We start from the raw sequence: 23,212 nt of genomic DNA on the forward strand, positions 1-23,212 counted from the left end.
TAGTACTTGTAGTAAATGTACTTTCCACCACTGCATATGAGAAACCCCATGGCCATGACCTTTCCACTGGTGCTAACTACCCTCCTCAGGCCCAAATGCAGGGCCGGATCTACCTTATGGGCACTTTGGGCACGTGCCCAGGGGCCCTTGGGCACCAGGGACCCATAAAAAAAAAAGCTCCTGCTAATCCGAATGAAATAAATGGTGTCTCTAAATAGATTAGTGTTTTATTGTTGGTGAGAAGGCAGCTGAAAAGTGCAATTGTGTGTAAAGCAGCAACAATGCGCTAGATTGGCTGTCACTCTGAGTCTGGAGGGGTACGCGACCGGAAATAGGCCAATATAACGGCATAAAACCGCCCCAAAACGGCCCAAAACAGCAAAAATGTTGCACAATACACGCGCGATACGCGCACGCACAAAGATTTACGTGTGCATGCTTCAGTGCCCATGGGGGCCCTCAGAGGTGTTAATCCGGCCCTGCCCAAATGGCTGGCAAAATGAACTGGGATCACAAATCAGGGATTTCAAATGACAGTGGCCCTTATATACACCACACACGCACGCACGCGCGCGCACACACACACACACACACACACACACACACACACACACACACACACACACACACACACACACACACACACACCCAAACAAACATGCTTAAATTACTCCTAAACATTTTGCCAAACATCACACACTCTCCTATCCTCCTGGTGGAGACCTGTGCCCAGAAGGGCACTTTTTCTAGTTAATTTCTGCATCTCGTAGGGCCGTCTCACACACACACTCACACACACACACACACACACACACACACACACACACACACACACACACACACACACACACACACATAAACTATGTGTTAAAATTAAAACTAGTTATTCCTTAATTGTATGTAGGCTACCCACTGTTGTGATTAGGCACTGACACTCCTTTATGGCTGTTGGTAGGGCGTTCCTCCACTGTGTGTTTGATCATATTCCAACCGGGCCGGATCCTAAACAGAAGAACAGGAAGTGGTGGTCAGGAAGTGCCCCAGCCTGCCAGGTGAGGTGATCGAGCTTGCTAGCTGTAGCTGGCTACTAGTAGTTTAGCTAAACGTCTTAAGTTACAATGGGACTATTCGGGAGAACACACGAAAAGCCACCAAAAGATCTGGTGAGTAGAGAAATATTTTGTGTAGTATTAAGCTAATAAGATAGCGGTAGTTAGATACGCAACACACATGGGAGTCGCTAGTAACTGCTAGCTTAGTCTGATTTCTCCAAGCTGTTGCACTTGCTAGCACGACAACAACAATAATATGAAATAACTTAAAAATAATATTCTTAACGTTTGTTGTTTCTCCAGCAAATATTTGTCTTCGTTTAAAATTTGAATCTCTTCTACACTGTCACCAACATGTTTAAAACGTCATAATGTGCTTTTGTATACAGCTAGCTAGCATGGCTGCTTACACGAGTCAGCTGTTAGCTCGGATGTAAACAAACCTCACTTTTGAGCAGTGGTTTATCCAAGAAGCCTATAAACATTTACATGGTCTTATTTTACACATATTTTAAGGTTAAGTTTTAGTATTTCACCTATCTCTATGACTCTACCAACCCAAACAATGTTGATAAAGACGATAAATGTCCCATTTCAGATCAATGAATGGTCTCTCAAAATTAGGAAGGAGATGAGAGTGATTGACAGACAGATTCGAGGTGAGATCTCAATATTTGTCGTTTACATATTATTTAATCAATTGAAGGTGCTGTAAGTTATATTGTTTTGTAAACAACGTTTATTGATATAAAGTTAAAGCTCATTCTAATAGTGTTTGATTCCGACATGTTTGTTCAGTAACGGGTCTCCAGTATTATCTGGTGGGTTACTTAAACACTCATCCCATCAGGAGAGAGAACACCCAAAACATAATTTAGCAGCTTGTGTTCCAGTTCCAATTTTGTCTGCTCATTTGTTTTTATGAATCACTTCCGATTTCACTTGTTTATCCAGTGTCATAGATCTATTAGTTCTCGTTCCTGATTGCATGAAATTGCCCCTCACTCCCCTGCCACTGCAATAGACTCAATAACAATGGTTGCTATTGGAATATAAATGGCTTACCGTATTTTAACAAAACAATTATTACAGCACTTTAAATATGAATGTATTACAATATATTGTGTAGTTTGTGGTAATTATTTAAAAATAATAAAGACACAACTCAACAATATAATATCTAATGTTTTTCAGACATTCAGAGAGAGGAGGAGAAAGTCAAGAGATCCATCAAAGATGCAGCGAAGAAGGGACAGAGGGATGTGTGTGTGATTCTAGCTAAGGAGCTGATCCAGTCAAGGCGAGCCATCAGCAAGCTCTATGCTTCTAAAGCCCACATGAACTCCATACAACTCGGCATGAAGAACCAGCTTTGTAAGTAATGAAATATATTCCTGCTAGAATTGCTATATTCACACTCAGGGTTTATTATTCTGGTAGTTTTTTGTGTTAAAGGCCTGGTTCTACTATTGGGTTAACCTCATGTCACCAGACTTTCCACCTTGGAGGAAAACCTGTTCTGTGTTCTTAAATTGCCTGTGTGATCCGGTCTAGGCGTGGTCTAGACCGGATGGTAAAATCTATTCTGGTTAGGTAGTTCGGTTTTTTCGGCGTCTCTTTGTTTTGGTCCCCCCATGTTTGTTTTTTGTCTCGCCAGTCGCTACGAGTTGTAATAAAAGATATAGGCTTATCAAACAAACTACAAGCTTCAAGGCTTTTATTGGGTAGGCCATCAAATTATGATGCCCTTGATCACGTGGAATTTTGGGTAATACTGGTTCAGGGTAATACATAATTCTGGTTCAGTTGTTCGGCCTGATGACTACAACATGACGTAAGTTACCATCTGGTCCTGACTGAGTCAAAAACTGTATGCCTCTCAGGCTTCTATCGGGTTGTGAATCTGACAGTTTGTAACTTAATATTGTGTATTGTTGGTGTTAGAAAAGTGAATTCTGTTTGTGTGTTTCCAGCTGTGCTGCGTGTAGCTGGGGCAATTCAGAAGAGCACAGAGGTGATGAAAGCCATGCAGAGCCTAGTTAAAATCCCAGAGATCCAAGCCACGATGAGGGACCTCTCAAAGGAGATGATGAAGGTCAGTAATATAGCCTATAATTTATACTATGCATTGGTATTATGATAGTGTGTCCCTTGCCAAGAAGAACAGATATACAAGCTATCAATGCCTTGTGTAGAGTAAATCTGTTCTTCTTTGGCAAGAGACACCTCGCGTGGTGGAATATAAATTAAAGCAAAAGTAAACTGTAGTAGAGGTTTGGGTTGTATAGTTACCTTGTGCACAAGACTACTATGTACACCAAGGTCCTAGTGGTGCCGGTCCACGGCAGAATAAAATAAATGGTAGTCTTCCAGAGACAAGAAGGTGGCTGCACACACTGGTACCCAAAGTACCAATATTATATTATAGGACGCAGAGTAAAGAAACCAGCGTTTTGGCTGCACTTTGGCTACCAGTGTGTGCAGCCACCTTCTTGTCCCTTGAAGACCACTATTGTATGTTCTATAGAGTTATATGCGTGACATCCAGGGCTCCAGTGTGCAACCTATTAGGTTTACGGTGCGAGTTAAAATTGTACGAGGTCTCACCGGTGCTACTTATTGCTTTCACTTATTGTCCTCAACCATGAGGCACGGGCATTAGTGCGATAATAAAATATTACTTTCTTCTGGCTCATTCCGCTGAGTGTCACCTGTCTCTCTCTCGCTCCCCCTCTGCCTGCCCGAGTGTCTGTCGGTGCGGTGCGCTCACTGATCAACCCCGAAAAAAACAAAACAAAGATTTCAGCAACAATCTCAGCCGTGCACTTAAGTTTGAGCGTGCAGTGCACTCGGCATGCATTTTACAACTGGATGATGATACTCGTGCTGAATCCACGGAGACAGTAGACACAGAACATGTCCCCAACACTGAGGTAAACTTATTGTTTGATTCAACATAGTGCCACCGAAGAATAGCTTCCAATAGCTTGTTATTTTGCGCCGAGTGCAGGCTACATAAATGATCGCCTCGGCCAAAAAATCTCCCACATGAAACCTGGTATATTCTTCTGCTATATGTTTCATGCTGACAAGCTCACAACACGTCACGTCCACCAGACCACACGTGAGCTTGTAGATCAGAGACGTTCAGAAACGTTTCCATTCACAATAAAATCACATCAGCTTCATGTTGGGGCTTCATTCCATATGAAGACAGAAGCAAAAAGGATTACGAATTTGGTGGCATTTCACATTTCACAAGGGTACAGGAAGAGTGGGCAAGTAAACATTGTGGGCACCTCAGTGTTCAATATCCTTATTGGCCATGTGGAACATGCCCTTGCAGAAGGTAAGGCCGCTCTCATTTCTGTTTATTGCCTGATTGGTGTGTGTGTGTGTGTGAGTGATCAAATATAAATATTCTATGTTATGTGCTTAATTTAAGGCGTTTATGCTTCAGCCAAGGAAACCTTTGCTAGCCTTGATGATAAGGTCATGTATTAATACCACGCTATACAAAGAATAAGTTCTACCTAATTTGTGGTGGTGCTACCAGATGAAAAGGTAGGTGGCACCAGTGCTACCTGTGAAAAAGTTAGTCTGGAGCCCTGGTGACAACATCATCATACCTGAAAGTTCAAACAAAAACTGAGTCGCAAAAAAATACTTTCTGGCCTTGACGGTCCATATATCCAAACAGAAAAGTAAATCTGATTGTATTAAAATGCACTCACTTTATGCATGAGCATACGCTCTATTGTTACCTTGCCATAATGTAAGATCAATTATTGGTGAGATATCTTCTATATCGCAAACTGCCAATATACTGTATAATGAAACAGCAAGCATTACTTGGCTTTACGGTATTCATTATGGTATGCAAATATGGATGGCGCCATAGCAGTAAACAGGACATTTGTGCTCGTACTGGCTAAATATGGCATTAAAAATTCAGAATTTCTATCTATTATCTTAGTTACAATAGAATTGAGTCGACGTGTTTTTTAGGGTAACTAAGTGTGAGGGAAGCGTGCCGAGGGGAGACCAGAGGGACAGTCAAGCGGGCTGCGCTGCTCTGATTGGTTGTAGGTCTAACCAATGTAGTCCGTTTGAATCTTTTTGTAACCGCCCCTTGGAGAAAATCCTAATACTGAGAGGGACCAGACTAATATCCACGCAGTGATATTAGTATGGCTACGCAAGGCTAGCTCAAATGGTCATCTGGGTGGAAACGGTGATCTTCTGATTACCACATTATTATTATACTCGTTATATCATGGCCAGGTTAAATATCCCAAGGCTACAACAAAGTTCAACATGACTTAAAGCTCCTATCTGGAACTTATTACAAGGACTGAAATGTTATTTCAAGTTATCCTTATTCCTTATGTCATGTTAATATAACTAGCACAGTACCGAAGGTTGTCTTCCTACTATTCCACTGAGAAATTTAGACCCTGGTTTCCGACAAACATCTGGAGAGAAACAATGGACATAAAATGTACGTAGGTATTATGTCCATGAGGCAACACTACAAATGTCCAAGTCATATTGTATTAACATACGGGTACTCTATTATATAGATTGGTTAAAATAATGTCTGGCTTTAAATTGTACAGCAGAAAGAATCAATAATAAATATACTCTGTAACCTGACTGTAGAAAGCAACTCCACAGTAAAAGAACCTGGGGCTTATTATTGATTCTGAATTGTATTTCAATACGCACATTAATCCGGCTAGGCGGTTACCAAGACTACCTTTTTTCATCTTAGAAACATTGCATGAATTAGAGCCTATCTGACTGTCATTAGACAATGCAAAAATGTTGATTGATTACGGCAATGCACTTTTTTCTGGCCTACCAAATAAAACAACTGACAGACTTAAACTTGTTCAAAATGCGGTAGCTAGAGTTACCTAAAACTCTAAAAATGGCATCTAAAAATATAAACTCCCACTACAGCAGACAGGCACCCTCTTTAGCACAGCTCAAGACCCACCTCTTCACTCTTGCTTTTAGTTGAGTTTTTAAAATCTGTGTTCTTATTCATCACTGCTCTGCCTGATTTGTTACCGTTTTATGTTCTTTGCTATTTGTTTTAATGTTACTCTGTGTTTTTGCTTGCTGTTTCTGTATTTATTTATATTTATGTTTTCTCTTTTATGGAAAGCACATGTCATGAAAGGTGCTATATGAATAAAGTTTATTATCATCACAGTACGCTGTATGGTTATTTGTGCTGTACCTATTAATCTCCTAGGCTGGCATCATTGAGGAAATGATGGAGGACACATTTGAGAGCATGGAAGATGGTGAGGACATGGAGGAGGAGGCGGAGGCAGAGGTTGACAAGATCCTCTTTGAAATCACAGCAGGTAAACTGATTATTGAATGTATCACAAGGACTATGTTTTAAAGCTGAACTTTGTTTGCAGCATTCTGAGAAATGTTTCAACTGATTTCCTCTGACTACCCTACCCTGCTTTGGTACTACAGACAAGAATTACATAAGCAGTATATGGAGAGTGACATTATTTGGTAAAGTTGTGTGTGTGTGTGTGTGTGTGTGTGCGCGCGCATCGCTGTTTGATGACGTTGCATAGAGTGTGCCTAATGGTCAAAAGGTGGTTGAAATGTGCCTGAATAATGCATTTTATATCAACTGTACAATATGTGAAGACATTGAGGGTGGGATAATAAGCTTAGATCATAGACGGAGAAGTGAAGAAGAGTCCGTAGCAAATTTGGAGGCAGGTGGAGTGCCTGTGATGAGCTGACGCACACAGCGACGTTGCCTCTCTGATTCTGGCAGTGGGATAATGGCCTGCAACTGTGAATTAACTTGTGTTATTCCTCAATGTATTTCTCTAAACATCTGTATCTGCTTTCATTGTTAGGTGCCCTTGGCAAAGCACCCAGCAAAGTCACAGATGCCCTGCCCGAAATGGAGCCTGCAGGGGCTACTGCAGCCTCTGAGGATGAGTCGGAAGAGGACATTGAAGAGATGCAGTCCAGATTGGCAGCTCTAAGGAGCTAAGCTTGCCTGCCTCTTTTCTGTCAATCTAGGATTATAAGGGGAGGATCGGTCTGTGTCATCACAGTAGATTATGAAAGATGTCTCCAAGTGCTAAACTGCTTCCAAGAGAACTTTTAAATTGAATCCCATCCTTCTCTCATAATCCTAGCTGTCAATGCCATTTTAATCAACCAGTAGGCTAATGGACGGAGACAACTTTGGTGTTGGGTTTCCCTAGCATCCTCTCTGCTATATTATCTTTATTATTATTTTGTCCATGTAATCAAGGGTTTGCAATTTGCACTATAGGACAGTTTTGCATTAAAAAAAAAAAAATCTTTCCTAGAATGTTTGGCCATCTCGGAATGATTATAGATTTTTGTATATAGGTGCTGGGTGACCGTACAGAAGCCAAGACATTATCCAAAGCGTGGTGTATACACCCACCATAATATAGATGAAGGATCTAATACAAGACAGTTGTATCTTATGTAAGTATCAAAAGCCTGCTTGTGCCTATAGTGCTCAAACATATTGTAGTGTGATCCTAAATTGTGAACCACCATTTAGCAGTCTTTACCCAAAGCCGGTAATAATAATTATTGATCATATTCTAGAACCTCACCCAAACGTACAATCTGTTCTTATATTCTCATCCAACAATTAACTTGTTGAAACACTAGAAGAGCAGAATTGTCTGCATTGGTATTGATTTATTTAATTTTTTTCTTCCTGTACAGTCAAAATGTATCTATTATATGTTGTCCTTTGTGTATACAAGTACATTTGTTAGAACAATGCACGCATACCGCTCTTAATGATGATCAGCCTGTTAAACATTGACTCATCATCACAATGATTTTCTTTGCCTACATTTCAGAGAAATTCTGGGGAAACAAAATGGTTAATACATAACCAGTGTATTGTGGAATTGTTCATTGTGTGTATACTTTTATATGTGGGTGGGAGAAATGTGAAAATAAAACTTTTAAGAACAAAGGTATCGGTTTACCAATAGAAAACTGTCTCATGTTGCTATTGGCTGCATAGTGAAAGTACTTAAGAAACATTGCCTGAATTTTGGAGATTTTTTTATTCTGAAGTGATCAGTAGCTATGACAGATGTAGCATAGACCTATTAACCGTAGTTAATATGCAATAGTATCAGATTGAGGCTGTGAATTCAGTCTTGAAGTGATTTTGTGGAGTTCCAACTTCCTCCAAATTTACTTCCTCCTCATTATCAAAGTAGATAAAAGGATTGGTCTAGTACAGCAACCCGCCCTTGGTAGCTTTTGTTGTATTGTAACTTGACTGTAACCGAATCTCGACTCTGTTATTTGGCTGGACTATAGGCTCAGGTTAAAAGCTAGGTCTACTGACAAAGGTGCTGTCACAAAGAGCAATATGTGACTGATTACTGAATATTGTTTCTTACAGGCCTTTTCTCACTGGCCCACCCCACTGTCACTGAGCTATGTGGCTTTATATTTCTTTTTTTGTGACCGGAGGTCACCGATTACTATGAAAACCTGCAAAACCAGTCAGTCAGCTCACACCTCCATATATATATTTGTTGTCAGTCTATTAGGCCTCGTGACATCGCGCGCCTCCATATATGGTTGCCAGTCCATTACGCCTTGTGACATCACGCCTAGTGAGTAGTGACGTGCTCCATTTACCATATACAGTAGTATGACTATCACGCAATGACCTCACTAACCCTGGATAGCCATGGAGAAGACTGGATCATCACCTAGATCTGCATATATGGAACTGGCCAGTAACTACCTCAAACCCTTAATCTCCATATATGTTCTGATATTCCATATGTTGATCCTCCCCACCCACCCATCCATTCCTTCCTCTTTAATGTCTCCCTTTTGACTAATATCTGGCCAGCCCCAAAGTTATTAGTCCAGCTGCACCTGGCAGCCTAAGGCCCGGCCCTACCTGGGCCTGCATCAAACACTGTACACTCAAGACACTGCCACCCTTAGATCTCCATATATGGAGCTGACCTGTTCTGACATATGTTGATCTGACTATCAAACTCTGTACACTCAAGACACACTCCATTATGGCCAGACCTCATCAAACCCTGTACACTCAAGACACTGCCCCCGCTGCCACCCTTAGATCTCAGCCGTTTATTGATAACAGTCGAATCGGGTGCAGATCTCCATATAATGGAGCTGACCTGTTCTGACATTTCCATTTGCTGATCTGACCTCATCAAACCCTGTACTGTGTACACTCAAGACACGCTCCAATGCGGCTCCATATATGGCCAGTACAGAATTCATTCCATATGTTGATCTATTCTGACCCCAGATGCCAAAGCGCCAGCTTTCTGGCAGTCTGCCGTCTCCCGGGCGGATACGTGCGCGCGTCTCGTCCTCATGCGTCTTACTGGTTTATACTATATACTATAGGACAGGCCTACTATTAAAAAATAGTCCTGTACAGCATGTATACCCCCCCTCCCCTAATATCACGCGCGCGCCCGCGCACACACACACATAGTCACACACAAGCGCGCGCAACAATGCCATCTATAGAGTTCGGAGCAGTGAGCACTATGTTTACCCGAATCACGTTCTTGCATGCGTGCGCCAGCTCTGGACACCGCTCTGATGCGCCTGTCAACTGGCAAAAGACAGACTCCTCCCCGCAGACAGCGCGTTCTGTCGCCTTCCCAGCGCAATGGTCTCGTGGATTATCTCTCGAGTTGTGGTGTAAGTTATGTTTTATTTATTTTTTTAAACTCATTTCATATTCCCAATGATACGGTGTATTGAAACAAATAGAAATAGCGTTTAGCGGACATCGCGCGATTTTAAGCCGTTATTAGCCAGGTGCATGGGCCATTGCTGGATTGGCAAGGCAATTTAGGGTTTATTCTAAGCATAATAAACCGTGATCGACTCCGGCTTTTGAGACGCTGCGAGCCTTTTAGGATCGGAATGTAACATTATTATTGAACGGTACGGCGTTTAGCTGGGCCTATGCCTCATTAAATTAATTCGCACGATTAGTGGCTTGATATTCTATGTTTTCCATGTATTTTCCATTCTACACAAAGAGGTGACGTGGCTGGCCATATTATCATCTATATTATTTATAATACGGCCTGGCCAGATAGAGCAGCATTAGAAACAAAAGTCTGCACATGTGCAGTCAAACGGTGAATCTCCAATGGCGAAGTGACCGAATTAGAAGCTTTTGAAACAGCAGTGAGTGGAGCTATTTTGTGTTGGTAATATGGTTGGTAGCCTACTTGGTGCATGTATTTGGGAACACAAAGAGGTGGGTCAGTCGTACGTGTAGCTACTCCAGTTACAATGCAACCGTGACTCATATACATACAGTATTATTCAGACATAAAGTGATAACAATATTGATATCAATAATTTACAGTCGCCGTTGAATTGACCAGTTTGACCGACAATTTATAACCATTATTGACCACCATGACAGTGCGGAAAGGACTAGGCTACACAAACCTCGAAATAGAATGTCAATGAAATTGAATTAGATAATATTCTGTTACATATAGATATAGTGGCTGTCTTGGAGTTCATGGCAGCAGCCTTGCCTTGGGCTATATTCAAAGCATGGCGATCTCTAGGGCTAGGCTATATTTGGGTTATTCAGTATCGTTGAGCTGAATCCTATTATTTCTAGTTGATTTTATGGCCTGTTTACTTATTTTGAGCGACCTTGCTGCACATGTAAACTCTATAATGGAAGTTATCTGCAGGCTGGGCCAACACGGTGTAGTTATGTTATGTAGGTCAGTAATTCGAGCAGGTCGCACTCACAGCTGTTGCACTTGAAGAGGGTCCTGTCTGTTGGAGACACTGTAGTCAGCAGCACAGGTGTGGTGTCTACCGCTGTTTCCTATAAAATAAATTAACTAGCCAACCTGTCCTCAATAGGGTAAAAGTTGGACCTTTGCGCATAGGTCTGATGGACTATTTTTGTCGAGGATGCCCTGTTTACTAATAGGCCTACTGAGATACAGTTCCTTCTGTGTTCTTTTACCTTTCAAATTCACAATTTCTTTTTCAACTGTACTTATCTTATTTTCCTGTATTCTAGACTTGTGTTCGGCACATTATATCCTGCATACTCATCATACAAAGCTGTCAAGACAAAAGATGTGAAAGAATATGTAAGTATAGGCTACGGTTAAGTAGGCTATCTATTGTATGCTATATCTGTATATCTACAGTATATGACACACACACACACACACACACACACACACACACACACACACACACACACACACATTATATTGGGGATTATTACTGTTATTCTTACCTGTCATCACTGTTCATTTTCAGGTAAAATGGATGATGTACTGGATTATATTTGCCCTATATACTACTGTAGAAACATTTTCAGATCTATTTCTATGTTGGTAAGTGTGCTTCACATAACTATTTGATTATTAAAGGGTGATTTGTTTTTAATCTATATATCTAAAATAACTTTATTGCTGCTATTTGGAAATTTCATTATAATTAGTCAGGTATTTTAGTTAATTACGTAATGTACAGGGAACCTTGTTTTATTAATGTGATTGTGTATGTTCACTACAGGGTTCCTTTCTACTATGAGCTGAAGATAGCCTTCGTGGTGTGGTTACTGTCCCCTTACACAAAAGGCTCCAGCGTGCTATACAGGAAGTTTGTTCATCCCACACTTTCCTCTAAAGAGAAGGTGAAATCTTTGTCTATCCTGTTTTTCCTTTCCTTTCCTTCTGTGATGTTAGTTGAAGGGACAAGGAGTTATATGTTAGGCCATAGATTAGCTTGTATGCATGCTTGTATCACCTAATTTCGATCCAAGTTCATTTCTCATACAAATTTTACTCTCACAGTTTACTTGATGCGTTAGAAATTTCTGAGGAAAGGATAGGAAATGTCATTCCCTGTTTCTTTTTTCCCCGTTTACTTTATTTTTGTGTCAGGAAACACGTCAGAGAAAGTTCAGGGTTTAGTAGCCCAACAGACAGGATAACTCAGGATGTGATCTCAGGGGGTGTTTTTGTCTTTGTTAAATATCAGTATGCCCCTTGAGACTGGAAGAGGGATTACAAATACATTAAAATTATTCACCTGTGATACACCTCAGTCCTCAGTCAGTCTGTCAACTTTTCTTGTGAAAACAACGTTTACAAACAAAAACAAGGAAATGAAATCGCAAAGAGGATGTCTTTTCTGGGGCTCCAGTAAGAGACGCAACATGAAAATGTATGTTTTGTTTTACTTGTGCCAGGACATTGATGAATATCTCTGCCAAGCGAAGGACAAAAGCTATGACACCCTGGTGCAATTTGGGAAGAAAGGGCTCAATGTGGCAGCCACAGCTGCTGTCCTGGCCGCAACAAAGGTACTGCTGACTGTGAATACTTTATTTGTACTGACCTGGGTGTACATTGGAATGAAGTGATGTTTTTCTGGGTTAAGATGGCTTGTTGCTCTTTTTTTTTCTATTTAAGCTATAACAATTTGGCATTTAGCAAACAATTATTTAGAGCGATTTGCAAAGTGCAAGATCAAACTAAATGACATAAACCAAATGACTGCGTAAATGGTCAGTCAGTAGAGTGCAAATAACATACATAGTGTAAACAAGTAACCAATTTAGCTGCATAACCAGAATCTATTGAAAATAGATGACATTAAGTTATTCAATGAATAAGGAGTGCTCTAGTCTATGGGACTCTACTTCACTAGAGTCTGAAGAAATGAGTTTTCAGACTGCGTCAGAAAATGGAGAGTGAGTTTGCAGTCCTCACTGGTTGGGGGATTCTACAGCTTGGGTGTCAGCAAAGCACCTTGTGATGTCAGCATAATTACACATTTCATTAAATATGTATTGTAAAGTATATATTTTTGCCTGCTAAAATCCCACTCTAGGGCCAGGGAGTCCTGTCAGACAAACTGAGAAGTTTCAGCATGCAGGACTTGTCTTCCTACCAGTCTGAGCCTACCAACCCAGGCTCTGTCAACACTCAGTCACCACAGCACAGGACCAAAACCATGATGCGCAGCAAATCAGAGGGCTACAGCAATGGTGAGACAATGAATAGTGAAAAAGTATCCACTTGGGGGTTCATGTAGAGCGTGCAAGTATACCTTTTTATTATGGCAGATTTTATTTATGTTCCATGTAGTTGGAATCAAGAAGTAAAGTTACTTTAATAATTTGGCATAGTGCATGTTAATTAAAAGACAACACCATAACAACTTGGGTGTATGCCCAGCATTAATATAACTGCTTGCTTGGGCATTAAATAATGTCTCTGCACTGCAGACACACAGTGCCTGTTTCCTTTGCGGAACACATATTACTCAGTTTTTCTGCCTTCCTGTTTAAGCTTGTCCAATCCTACAGATATTGTTCAGTACCTCCACTTTCCTGAAGTGCCCCTCACCCTAAATGTGCTTTCCTGTTTGGAAACTGCTAGGTCTGCAATGCTAGCCATACTTTGAAAGTGCTCTCATTGTTTCCAAAGTTGTCATTTCACATCTGTCTTTGGATAATAGGCATGCTCCAAACATTATTCTACGTTTTAATCTGGTAAAGAAAAAAAATATTGTACTACTAATAATTGTTGCCAAAACAGCTTATAGGCCTACTATATTTGCAGGAGGTATAATGAACTGTTTATTTAATGAGGGCTAGTGCTTTAGTGAATATTTATATTTAAGTGATGAGTATGTTGTCAACATACCAGTGACTGATATTTAGATTTTTGGATCACAGATACACATACAGTAATAAACACCAGCATATGCTTATTAGAGTGAGGCCAATTTAAGAATATTGTCAAATGTCTGCTTTTAAATGGTAAATGGTAAATGGTGCATTTATATAGCGCCTTTATCCAAGGCGCTTTACATAGATTGTGCATTACATTCACCCATTCATACACCGATGGCAGCGGAAACCATGCAAGGCACCAACTAGCACATCGGGAGCAATTAGGGGTTCAGTGTCTTGCTCAAGGACACTTCGACAGTAACTCTGGGGGAGCCCGGGTTCGAACTGGGAACCTTGCGGTTCCCATCCAGGCACTCTACCCCTGAGCCACCGCCGCCCCTGCTTTTAGTTTTGTGCTTTGTAGAAAATGGAAATCCAGTTCGGTGGACATACTGTACTGCACACTGTAGCCGACTGACAAAGGGCACAGGGTTAGGGTTGTTTATGCCACGAGGACAAGCCTTTTTTATCGACTCAATTACGTTCCTTCTGAGTCATCTCTCTGAACAATGATCAGGGCCTTATGATACAAACCTCCACAGACGTAATGAGATGCAGTACTCCAGCAATTACAGTAACATATCTGGTTGCTGCTTGTTGGACAAAGACTGTATTTCTTGTGTGCAAGCCTCTGTTACTTATTCTTCCCCGCCGTTCCTTTTCACGGTGCAGGACAGGATTTTGACATGACTGAATATGAGATGTTGGGCTTGGGCGGTTGTGACAACAAGGAGCTGCTATCTCAGCCTTTTGTGCCTTCCGAGCCCCAGAATGACATCCGCACCACAGGCACATCCCTTTTACCCTCTCTGACACCCCAGTCCTCTCCACCCTCCACACCACCACCCACTCCTCCAACTTCAGAGCAGGCTGAGGAGGTGAGAAAAGGGGTGCAGACAACATCAAACTCACCACAGCTCATGCTGATTAAGAGGAAGGCTCCTGAGGTACTGCCTGTAAATATGGCCGCTCAGCTGCTGTGTGGTTCTAATGACACCACTGGAGAGCAGTTAATAACACACTGATTCACTAATGTGTACTGTTGTGCATCTAACTGAATCATGACAGACCAATTGACCATTATTCACACACATTTTGCTCTTGCGTCATACTTACATGGGGTCATACCCATGTGATGTACTGTAAGAGCAAATTGGCTGCGTTGGGAATATTCTCAACACTATCACTGCATGCAGGATCTCTGCCTTGTGGCCAAATCTTGCCTTTATGCTAAACCCTGCATTGGTTTTAGTGGAATGATAGATCAGTGCAAATGAATGTGTTTTTGGTTTGGATTTAAATTGTATGTTTGCAGTGACTTCTATGTTTGATAGTGAGTAATAAGGTCACATATGTCCATGACCTGTGAATACAAATGGCAGTTGGATCTGGCTGAAACCTTGCCCAAATATGGAGACGAATGACGTCACAGTACCTACATCAAAGACTGGCCACCTGAAGTCAGGGTCCACATGAATATGTGCGTTATTAGTTCCCGTCTGTATTAGTCTTTATTATATTATATTATAATTATTAGTCTCCTTGTCTTGTTGTTTTTAGGGTTCAGTTCTGTGTTGTTTTCCACTAAATTCGGAAATATGGTAGAGGGTCAAGAACTGAAGCTCACAGCCATTCCCCAAAGAACCTCTGACCTTTAGGTCTCCCAATGAGTCAATTATATGATTTGCTCAATACACTCTTTACGACGTTAAAATAGCGAGTCAAGGAATTTCGTAGCCTGGTTAACCACTCCCCCTTGAAGAGTATGACATAACATTACTTGTTTTATTACTAATTTAGTAATTGTTGTAGTTATTATTGTAACAAGTATCAAGTAGTATTTCACTACTAATTAGAAGACAGGCATTGCGTATAGCTTTTTTCTTTGTTGCTTTATTACTTTTATGGCTGGACCCCATCTCATCGCAGCTATTTTCTGAGTAGTGCTAGCCTCTCCCAACTACCAACTATGTCCGTCCGTCCCCAATCCCCATTTACCAGTATGTCTAAATAAGTACGACAATAGCTTTGGTTGACCACCAAGTGTCACTGTTGAGCAGCCGCACACACACACACACACACACACACACACACACACACACACACACACACACACACACACACACACACACACACACGTCATAGAGTCTGAGCAAATAGGCATAGTCTATTTTACATCGTGATGATGTACGATGATAAGAGTGCCCCTCACTTCACACGGGTGTGATTCTTTTCTATTGTATTTCACCACTGGCAATTTTTCTTTAAGCCCAATCCACACCAAAGGGTTGGATTGAGACGAGACGGTTTTTAAGGTCAACTACACCAATGCAACTCATTCCCTACCGGTATGGTTTGGGCTTATTTAAACAATGTTGAAAGTAAAGTATCATCAGAATCAGAAAACAGTCCCTGGATAAACTGATAAAAATAATCATATTTTGTTAAGCAAAGGTAGACTATATTTCAAAATCAAGTGTCTTACTTTGTGGCATGTTAATATGCAAATTAACCAGCATCATCTGACTAGTGAACGATTCCTTTTCAAATGAGTGATGACTATTCGCTAACTTAATCAAATCTTCTTTCTTTCTTTTTTCTTTCTTTCTTTCGTTTCGTATTTTGTTTTTTATCTAGCCTCCTCCTAGAGTCTTAAGGCCTATCACAAGATCCAGGAGTGCCCTTTGCTCAAACAATGAAGCCATGTGAAACTGCGTCCTCAAGACATCTTTAGCTGCCTTCGCTCTGAGGAAAAGAAGATGGAAGAAATACTGTATGGCCAAAAGCTACATGTATAAAGCAGCCTTGTTTTAGAAAAGGTAATACCAAAGTGACTTATTATGACCCTTCTATATGTAGTATTTAACTTGAGGCACATGATTTAAAAAAAAACAAAACAAGCCTGTTAGTGATATCAAGGCAGAACACAAGAGTGAGTGGGTTCCAAACTGGCCGACCTTTCAATTTAATTTGCGGGTTACCTGAATATGTTTTGTATTTACAATATGTACAGTTTGTGTGGTTGTCATTTTCCTGATTTGTTTTTTTTATATCATATTTAGGGAGACAATTGCATGTATGTCTCCCTACTGATTAGCCTACTGGTGTTTTGTCAAGCAGATTGTAGTTACTGAATATGTGACTGGCATTGACAGTGACATGGTCACTGTTAGGAAATGTGTTACAAGCCAAGGTATGATTGTGTAACCCCTACTCTCATGGCTTGTAGAGAGCCCCGAACTAATGGAACCCACTCTGTTAATACTACAAGGTATTCAGAAATATGTTTATCAATTCATTACAGGAAGAGCATATTCTGAAGAGGACAAAAATCAGACAGCAGTGACAATATTCTATATACAGTATACAATATTATGTTCCTTATCTCTGCATAAAAACCTCAAGAGACCATAACAAAATATATCCATTTGGTGGCCATATGTATGACTAACTATGTTCTTTTCTAAAACTTTTTGCACTATGTTTAGAATGACATTTACTGCCCTCAGTACCAAGAAAGGGACTGTAACACACTTAAGCATCACACATCCCGAGTTCAATGTAATTAGCGATGATCTAACCTCAGATCATTTTGTCCATTTTCTGTATACTAAGAAAAAAAATTGTGTAGCAACTAGCAAGTAATTCATCACAGATAAAGAATAATAATGTAAATGGAGATATAATATAAAGTGGAGCAAACTGTTTTGACAATCCATATGGAACAAACTCATTTCAGATTCAGATTCTAATTACTTTGATCTTATTCAGAAGATTTGTGTTAAGAACACAACACTTTGGATAATTTTAAAGGTCCAGTGCAATAATTTAACAACGGAATAGCAATTTCCTGACTTCAATCATTGCCTGGACCTAAGATGTAGCATGTTTTATTTAACATGGTTGCTTTCCCCCTACTCTTCTAAATAAGAGTAAGTTGTCTGTAAGGTTTATAATTCTACACACAGGGCAGTAAATATATGGAAAGATTTATTTTAAAAGAAATTGCAAGAGGAGATGCACTTGTCTGTGAAATGTTTATTCAGCACTGTATTCAGTTATTCACTGGGCCTGAATCGTGGCAATTCTTTTTCACGCTATCACTGTGTCTGTAAATGATAGTTGAATTAGATAGTTGGAACAGCAAAACAGCCACTATCATTTATAGTGAAGTTTGAAACAAAAGCTTCTCAGGTACTTGTTCTGTTTACACGTCATTCACGCAGACGTTGTAGATACTTGATATGCACACAAAATATTACATGAATGGGTAAACGGTGAAAACATGAAGCAGGAAAATGCTGACCTGTGGTAATGGTTTGAAATGTTGCATTAGTGTCTTCAGTGTTGTTGGAAATGTGATTTCCTTCTATTAAGAAAACTAGTACAAGTAAGACTGAGAATATGTATACATTGAACATGTTGAGGCCATGTATATTTGTATACTTGTGTATCGATTAATAAGAGTCATCACTGCATGATGTTTATTTGTATGAAAATGTTTCTCTTAAGTGAATTTGTGTGAAGCTCTTCATGGCCTCATCAGATAACCTGACTATGCCAGATGGGGGCGGTATTGAGTAACCATGTTCCCCAATACAGCGTCCCAATAAGCTGTGAAACAATTGTGTGTAGCAAGCTTCTTGGATCTGGCAGCGTCAGGTTACTCATCAGATGCCTTGCTGGAAAAGGTTTTTTTCATCATAGTGCTTTATTGGAAGACAGGAAATATTACTTTCAGTTGGTTAAATATATCTATAAGGAACATGTCTTATAACAAAAGATGAGCCACTTTCTTTATGAAGAAATAACCCTTTCCCAAGTTCTGGCAGGCCAGAATCTCAAAATACTTAAATCTAACTTGATTGTGGATAAGACAGAAGGATGTGATGACATGAGTTTATGGCTTTCAAATGATCTTTACACTCAAAGGTGTTTGTTGGTGAATTGATATTAAGCCATTAAATATAGAGGCAAACTCTCACTGTGTATGCGTTTAAATCTTTGTTCTTTTTAAAATATTTACCATTGGAGACATATCAAAGCATGTGAGGCAATCGTGTAATGAGAAATATAAAATAATGTTATTTCTTTAATTACATGTTCAAACAAATACACAATACTACACATTGGAAATCTACAAGTTGAGGTTGACCCTATTATGGTACTTAAAGTATGGATCATCAAGGTACCAGTTCCTCCTCTTCCAGAATTTGGTCGTCATTTTATCCAAAAGCTTGCTCTGTTGTTTGTTACAAAAAACATGTTGCCTCAGGCGACCCCTTCGAGCAGGTGGCTTTCTCCACAATTTCTTTTTGTATCCAGCCTATGCACAGGAAATATCAGTCAAATATAAGTTCATCCATTATCACCACTAGGGTGCCATGTTTCACACAGAAAAAAATTCAGAAAGATCAGTATCATTACGGTGTCATCCAGTGATTGTCCTGGCAATAATGCAGTCAAATTATTAGGCCGTAATACTATAGGCGAGCTACAGTATGTTCTGTTGCCTAGGACTGCCACAGTGCCACTGGTGGTGTATTCTTTAGAAATTTCTACACGGTAAACTCCTGTTTGAATTTATGTCTGACAGTGTTCAAACGGACCAGACTGAGTTAACCGAACACAGGATTCTATTTTGCAGTACATGCAACAATTACAAAAAGGATTCAGTACCTTGCGTCTGACCCAGAGACCACAATGCAACCTCAGGAACCTGTCCTTTACAGATTCCACTGATTTCTTCTTCGCCTTCTTCACACTGTAATATGTCAGGCTTCTGATTGGCTGCTGAACCAGGCCAGGAATAAGTGGCGAGACACTGCAACAAAATAGAAAGGAAAATAATTAATCTTCCTCATTTAACAATTCTGTGGTAGAGGAGGCTGAACAAACAGCCAAAAAGAACATGCACATCTATGTACCTATATAGGCTGGGTGCTGGATCAAATAAAGTCACAAATCAAGAAATAAAAAAATCCACACACCATTTACTGCTCCCAAATATGTATTTTACTACTTCAGTAAAATAAATATTTGGGAGCAGAAAGTGGTGTGCAGATTTTTTCTTTTTGGGATGTAACCCGAACGGCCCTGAGTCGGTTGAAGCAGGAGAGCCTAGAGGCACCACCAAGCGAGTTGCTGTGCCGAACGTGACGGCGCGCCTCCGTCGTTGGTATTTACCGTTGCAAGAGACTGTGTTGGGGTGGCTGGCACAGTTTAACAGACATGGAAGCCCAGACAGGAGTAGATCTCTGCAGAGTTGGAGGTCGAATGACTGTAGAGAACAGGCAGAGCTTTGGTGCTCTGGCACCGACAATGAGCTGCCTCAGCAAACCTGTCCAACATGACATTTTTTATTGATTGATTCATTAATTAACGGTTTGCAAAATAGTACAGCGGTAGAATTATACAATAATGCTAAAAGGATAATTAATCAATCATTTAAAGACATACAATAATATACAACAAATCATCATGGCAATAAAACTATGTAGGCCTACAGAAGAAAATTGGGAAAGGGTCATTTGTCAAGCTTCAAGGACTTTTCTATGAGTGTTTTGACAGGTACATAATTGGGCACCCTTGAAGTCTGAAGACCAGACGCATTGCAAGTTGCTGTACTCCGTCCTCTACCTAGCCTAGCTGCAATTCGCAACAATAGATTTTTAAGTGGTGCAACCACTTCCTTAAGTGAGCATGTGTGTGGGTGCCTGCCTGCCTGCCTGCCTGGGTGCGTCTGAGCACGAAAACAGCATGGTTGTTTTTAACCACCTGTGCGCAACCTATTAACTGTATATATGGTGATTTTGGGTGTGCCAGACAGTACAGTACAGTAGGGCCCGGGAGGGACCCCCACACGGTAACTGTCATTTCTCAACCGTTTCGGACGCGGGGCGGCTCGCCGGAATCGGGCCGGCACCCTGGGTGCGTTCCTGTGGGCCCCCCCGGGGGACGCCCACACGGAGTTGCACCACTTACTTCACACGGGTGTAATTTTTGCATAATGGCTGGAATCTAGAGTTGAAACTTCATACCTCAATGAAGGCAGTTATAGAGGACGGACCAGAGCTAGCCCGCTCTCTAAAATACAACCCAGGCAGGTAGGCTGAAGGGTAATTTCTAATTTCCTTGTCAAGATAACATTGTAATAAGCAGTAGACATTACATTAACGGCTTTAACGTTTAGTATCGTTGAAAACACACAACACACTGACACCGTTTTGAATCTGGTTATTTTCACCACAACCTGCCAATGCCCGGATACCCTTAGATCAAGATCAACATCGATATTAATATTGATTTGTACATCGATAAAATACATCTTGTAACAACACGTTTCGTGGTCATAGCCATAACATAACTTCTGAAGAATTAAAACGTTTAGAATTACAAATCATACACACCAGGAGCTTTCCTCGTCAAGGTGGCCGCCATGTTGTTTCCTTAAGCTACGGACTCAAAGGACAAACAATACGTGTTCGCTTATTGCCAAAATTTGCCACTGGTGGCCAGTGTGGAGCATGGATGTTATGGTATGGAGATGAACTAATTACCACCACCTGTCCAGTTATGTCAGTGTCTTTTTTTAATAGTCATTACTTATTCATGATGACCAACTTTGAATGGCCTGCATTGTAAATGCATTTCGTAGTACTAGTACACAATTACTTCAAACAAGACACGGTAAGCTAATTTATCTTAAGTTTAAATGCAATAAACCTGTTGACAAAAAGCTGCAGTTTCATCCCCAATAGCAAAGATTGAAAATATTTCCCCACAGATGTGATGGGAAATATATAATTCTCTGTATTTGTTTTTCGTTATCTTGTTATGTGTGACGTCCTGGACTTCTGGCCAACTTCGCACCATAAATAAGACCACAAGGAGCGACATTTCCCATCTGGACCTCTGAAGGCAAATGCAAGCACCACCTGAAGGTTTGATTTTTAATTGATTGAATTTTTTATTTCACAGTATGTAGAATGGGTACATTTCAAACGGAAGCACAACAATACAAAAACTGTTACTGTAGATGGCACCATGAATGATTAAGCATTACACTTGTTTACAACAGGGTCCACCATTTCCAATTATACAGAAAGGGGAAAAACATGTAGGGGGGGGAACTCGAACTCAGACTTCATTAACAGCTAGGGCCAGTTTTGCCCCTGCTCTTTGAGAGTGGTTTTGAAGGAGTCAATTAAGGGATTCACATATCTTAATGGCTGTTGGTAGGGCATTCCACATTTTAGTGGCATAGGAGCGAAATTAATTGAATCCCTTGTTTGAGACGAATCTGGGTTGCACATGGTTTGTTGAACTCTTTGTTGACTTTGTTCAACATTAAGGAAGTATTTAGACAGGTAGGTACATACATGGGTATCTTAGTGGTGTAGCGAATCTTGTAGACCAGACCCATTGCAAGACGCTGTACTGGGTGGGTTCGGGGAGTGAAGCCAAGTAGTAGCCTGACCAGTTTGTTTTGGGAAGTCTGGAGCCTTGTTTTAAGGGCCTTTAGAGATAGAGATAGAGATATACTTTATTAGTCTCCCGAGGAAGAAATTTGTCTTAGACAAAGGGCCCGCATGCAAGCGTAGCCCTAGTCCTCTTTACCACAGCACCTTTGAGGTGCTGTGGTAAAGAGGTGCATGCATAGTTGAAGAAACCTTGTACAAGGGCTCCTGTTAGGGTCTTCAAGGTGTTTTTGTTGACCAGTGAGGAGATCCTGTACAGGAAACGTGTTCTTTGGTTGACTTTTTTGATTACGTTGGTGGCCATTTTATCACAGAAAGGATTTTCCTCCAGGATGGAACATAGGTAGGTAATTTCATCTTTTCGTGTGATAATATTGTCACCCACTTTAACTGAGAAGCCGTCTGCCTTGCTGAGATTACTATTTGATCCAAAGAGAATGGATTCAGTTTTTCCCTGCTGTAAGGATAGTTTGTTATCAGCAAACTAGTTGCAGATTCTAACGAGTTCAGAGCAGAGGGCCTTTTCAACCTGCAGTTTGTTCCTGTAAATGGTTTACATTACATTTATATAGCGCCTTTATCCAAGGCGCTTTACAGAGATTGTGCATTCACAGTCACACACACATAGAGCACCGAAGTCCTGACGTAACTCGCTCATCCCTTCGATTCCCCTGGTTCGCGGAAGTAATTTCTCTATGGAGAATAACATGGGGTGATCTTAAAATCATTTCATATAAGCGTTGTGGTCCAAAAATAAACAAGCTGTCTCGGCGTTGTCAGGGAGGTGTCTCTGTATGTATGTATGTGTCAGTCACTCATATATAGCGAAAATTTAACTAATTCAGTAGCAGTAACATTAGCGTTTTCTCTCAGTCAGTTGA

At 40.6% G+C, this 23,212-nt stretch overlaps 2 protein-coding genes across 5 annotated transcripts; both read left to right on the forward strand.

Annotated features, from left to right (window-relative positions):
- The first annotated feature begins 1,022 nt into the window (after window positions 1–1,022).
- Window positions 1,023–8,072, forward strand: chmp3 (charged multivesicular body protein 3). The gene is made up of 6 exons (XM_080783576.1): window positions 1,023–1,163; window positions 1,651–1,711; window positions 2,247–2,426; window positions 3,026–3,147; window positions 6,316–6,430; window positions 6,953–8,072. The coding sequence occupies exons 1-6, from the start codon at window positions 1,119–1,121 to the stop codon at window positions 7,090–7,092; spliced, it is 663 nt and encodes a 220-aa protein (XP_080639702.1). The 5' UTR covers window positions 1,023–1,118; the 3' UTR covers window positions 7,093–8,072.
- A 1,579-nt stretch (window positions 8,073–9,651) lies between these two features.
- Window positions 9,652–18,863, forward strand: reep1 (receptor accessory protein 1). 4 transcript variants are annotated; one of them, XM_080783706.1, is made up of 8 exons: window positions 9,652–9,809; window positions 11,176–11,248; window positions 11,424–11,500; window positions 11,682–11,802; window positions 12,361–12,474; window positions 13,005–13,161; window positions 14,524–14,798; window positions 16,489–18,863. In XM_080783706.1, the coding sequence occupies exons 1-8, from the start codon at window positions 9,778–9,780 to the stop codon at window positions 16,558–16,560; spliced, it is 921 nt and encodes a 306-aa protein (XP_080639832.1). In that variant the 5' UTR covers window positions 9,652–9,777; the 3' UTR covers window positions 16,561–18,863. The 4 variants fall into 4 exon arrangements, with proteins under 4 accessions (XP_080639832.1, XP_080639833.1, XP_080639835.1 ...); XM_080783707.1 differs by having other exon boundaries at window positions 9,653–9,809; window positions 14,524–14,729; XM_080783709.1 differs by lacking the exon at window positions 14,524–14,798 and having other exon boundaries at window positions 9,653–9,809.
- The last annotated feature ends 4,349 nt before the right edge of the window (window positions 18,864–23,212 follow it).

Source organism: Protomyctophum bolini (genome assembly GCF_963924005.1).
Source record: "Protomyctophum bolini genome assembly, chromosome: 15".
NCBI classification, from domain to species: domain Eukaryota; kingdom Metazoa; phylum Chordata; class Actinopteri; order Myctophiformes; family Myctophidae; genus Protomyctophum; species Protomyctophum bolini.

Excerpts from the sequence above, each read along its gene's own strand:
- reep1 (XM_080783706.1), top strand. The coding sequence starts at position 9,778 with ATGGTCTCGTGGATTATCTCTCGAGTTGTGGT. Across the intron at positions 11,249-11,423 it reads CAAAAGATGTGAAAGAATAT|GTAAAATGGATGATGTACTG; the intron begins GTAAGTATAGGC and ends GTTCATTTTCAG. Across the intron at positions 13,162-14,523 it reads ATCAGAGGGCTACAGCAATG|GACAGGATTTTGACATGACT; the intron begins GTGAGACAATGA and ends TTCACGGTGCAG.
- chmp3 (XM_080783576.1), top strand. The coding sequence starts at position 1,119 with ATGGGACTATTCGGGAGAACACACGAAAAGCCACCAAAAGATCTG. Across the intron at positions 1,712-2,246 it reads GATTGACAGACAGATTCGAG|ACATTCAGAGAGAGGAGGAG; the intron begins GTGAGATCTCAA and ends AATGTTTTTCAG. Across the intron at positions 2,427-3,025 it reads CGGCATGAAGAACCAGCTTT|CTGTGCTGCGTGTAGCTGGG; the intron begins GTAAGTAATGAA and ends GTGTGTTTCCAG.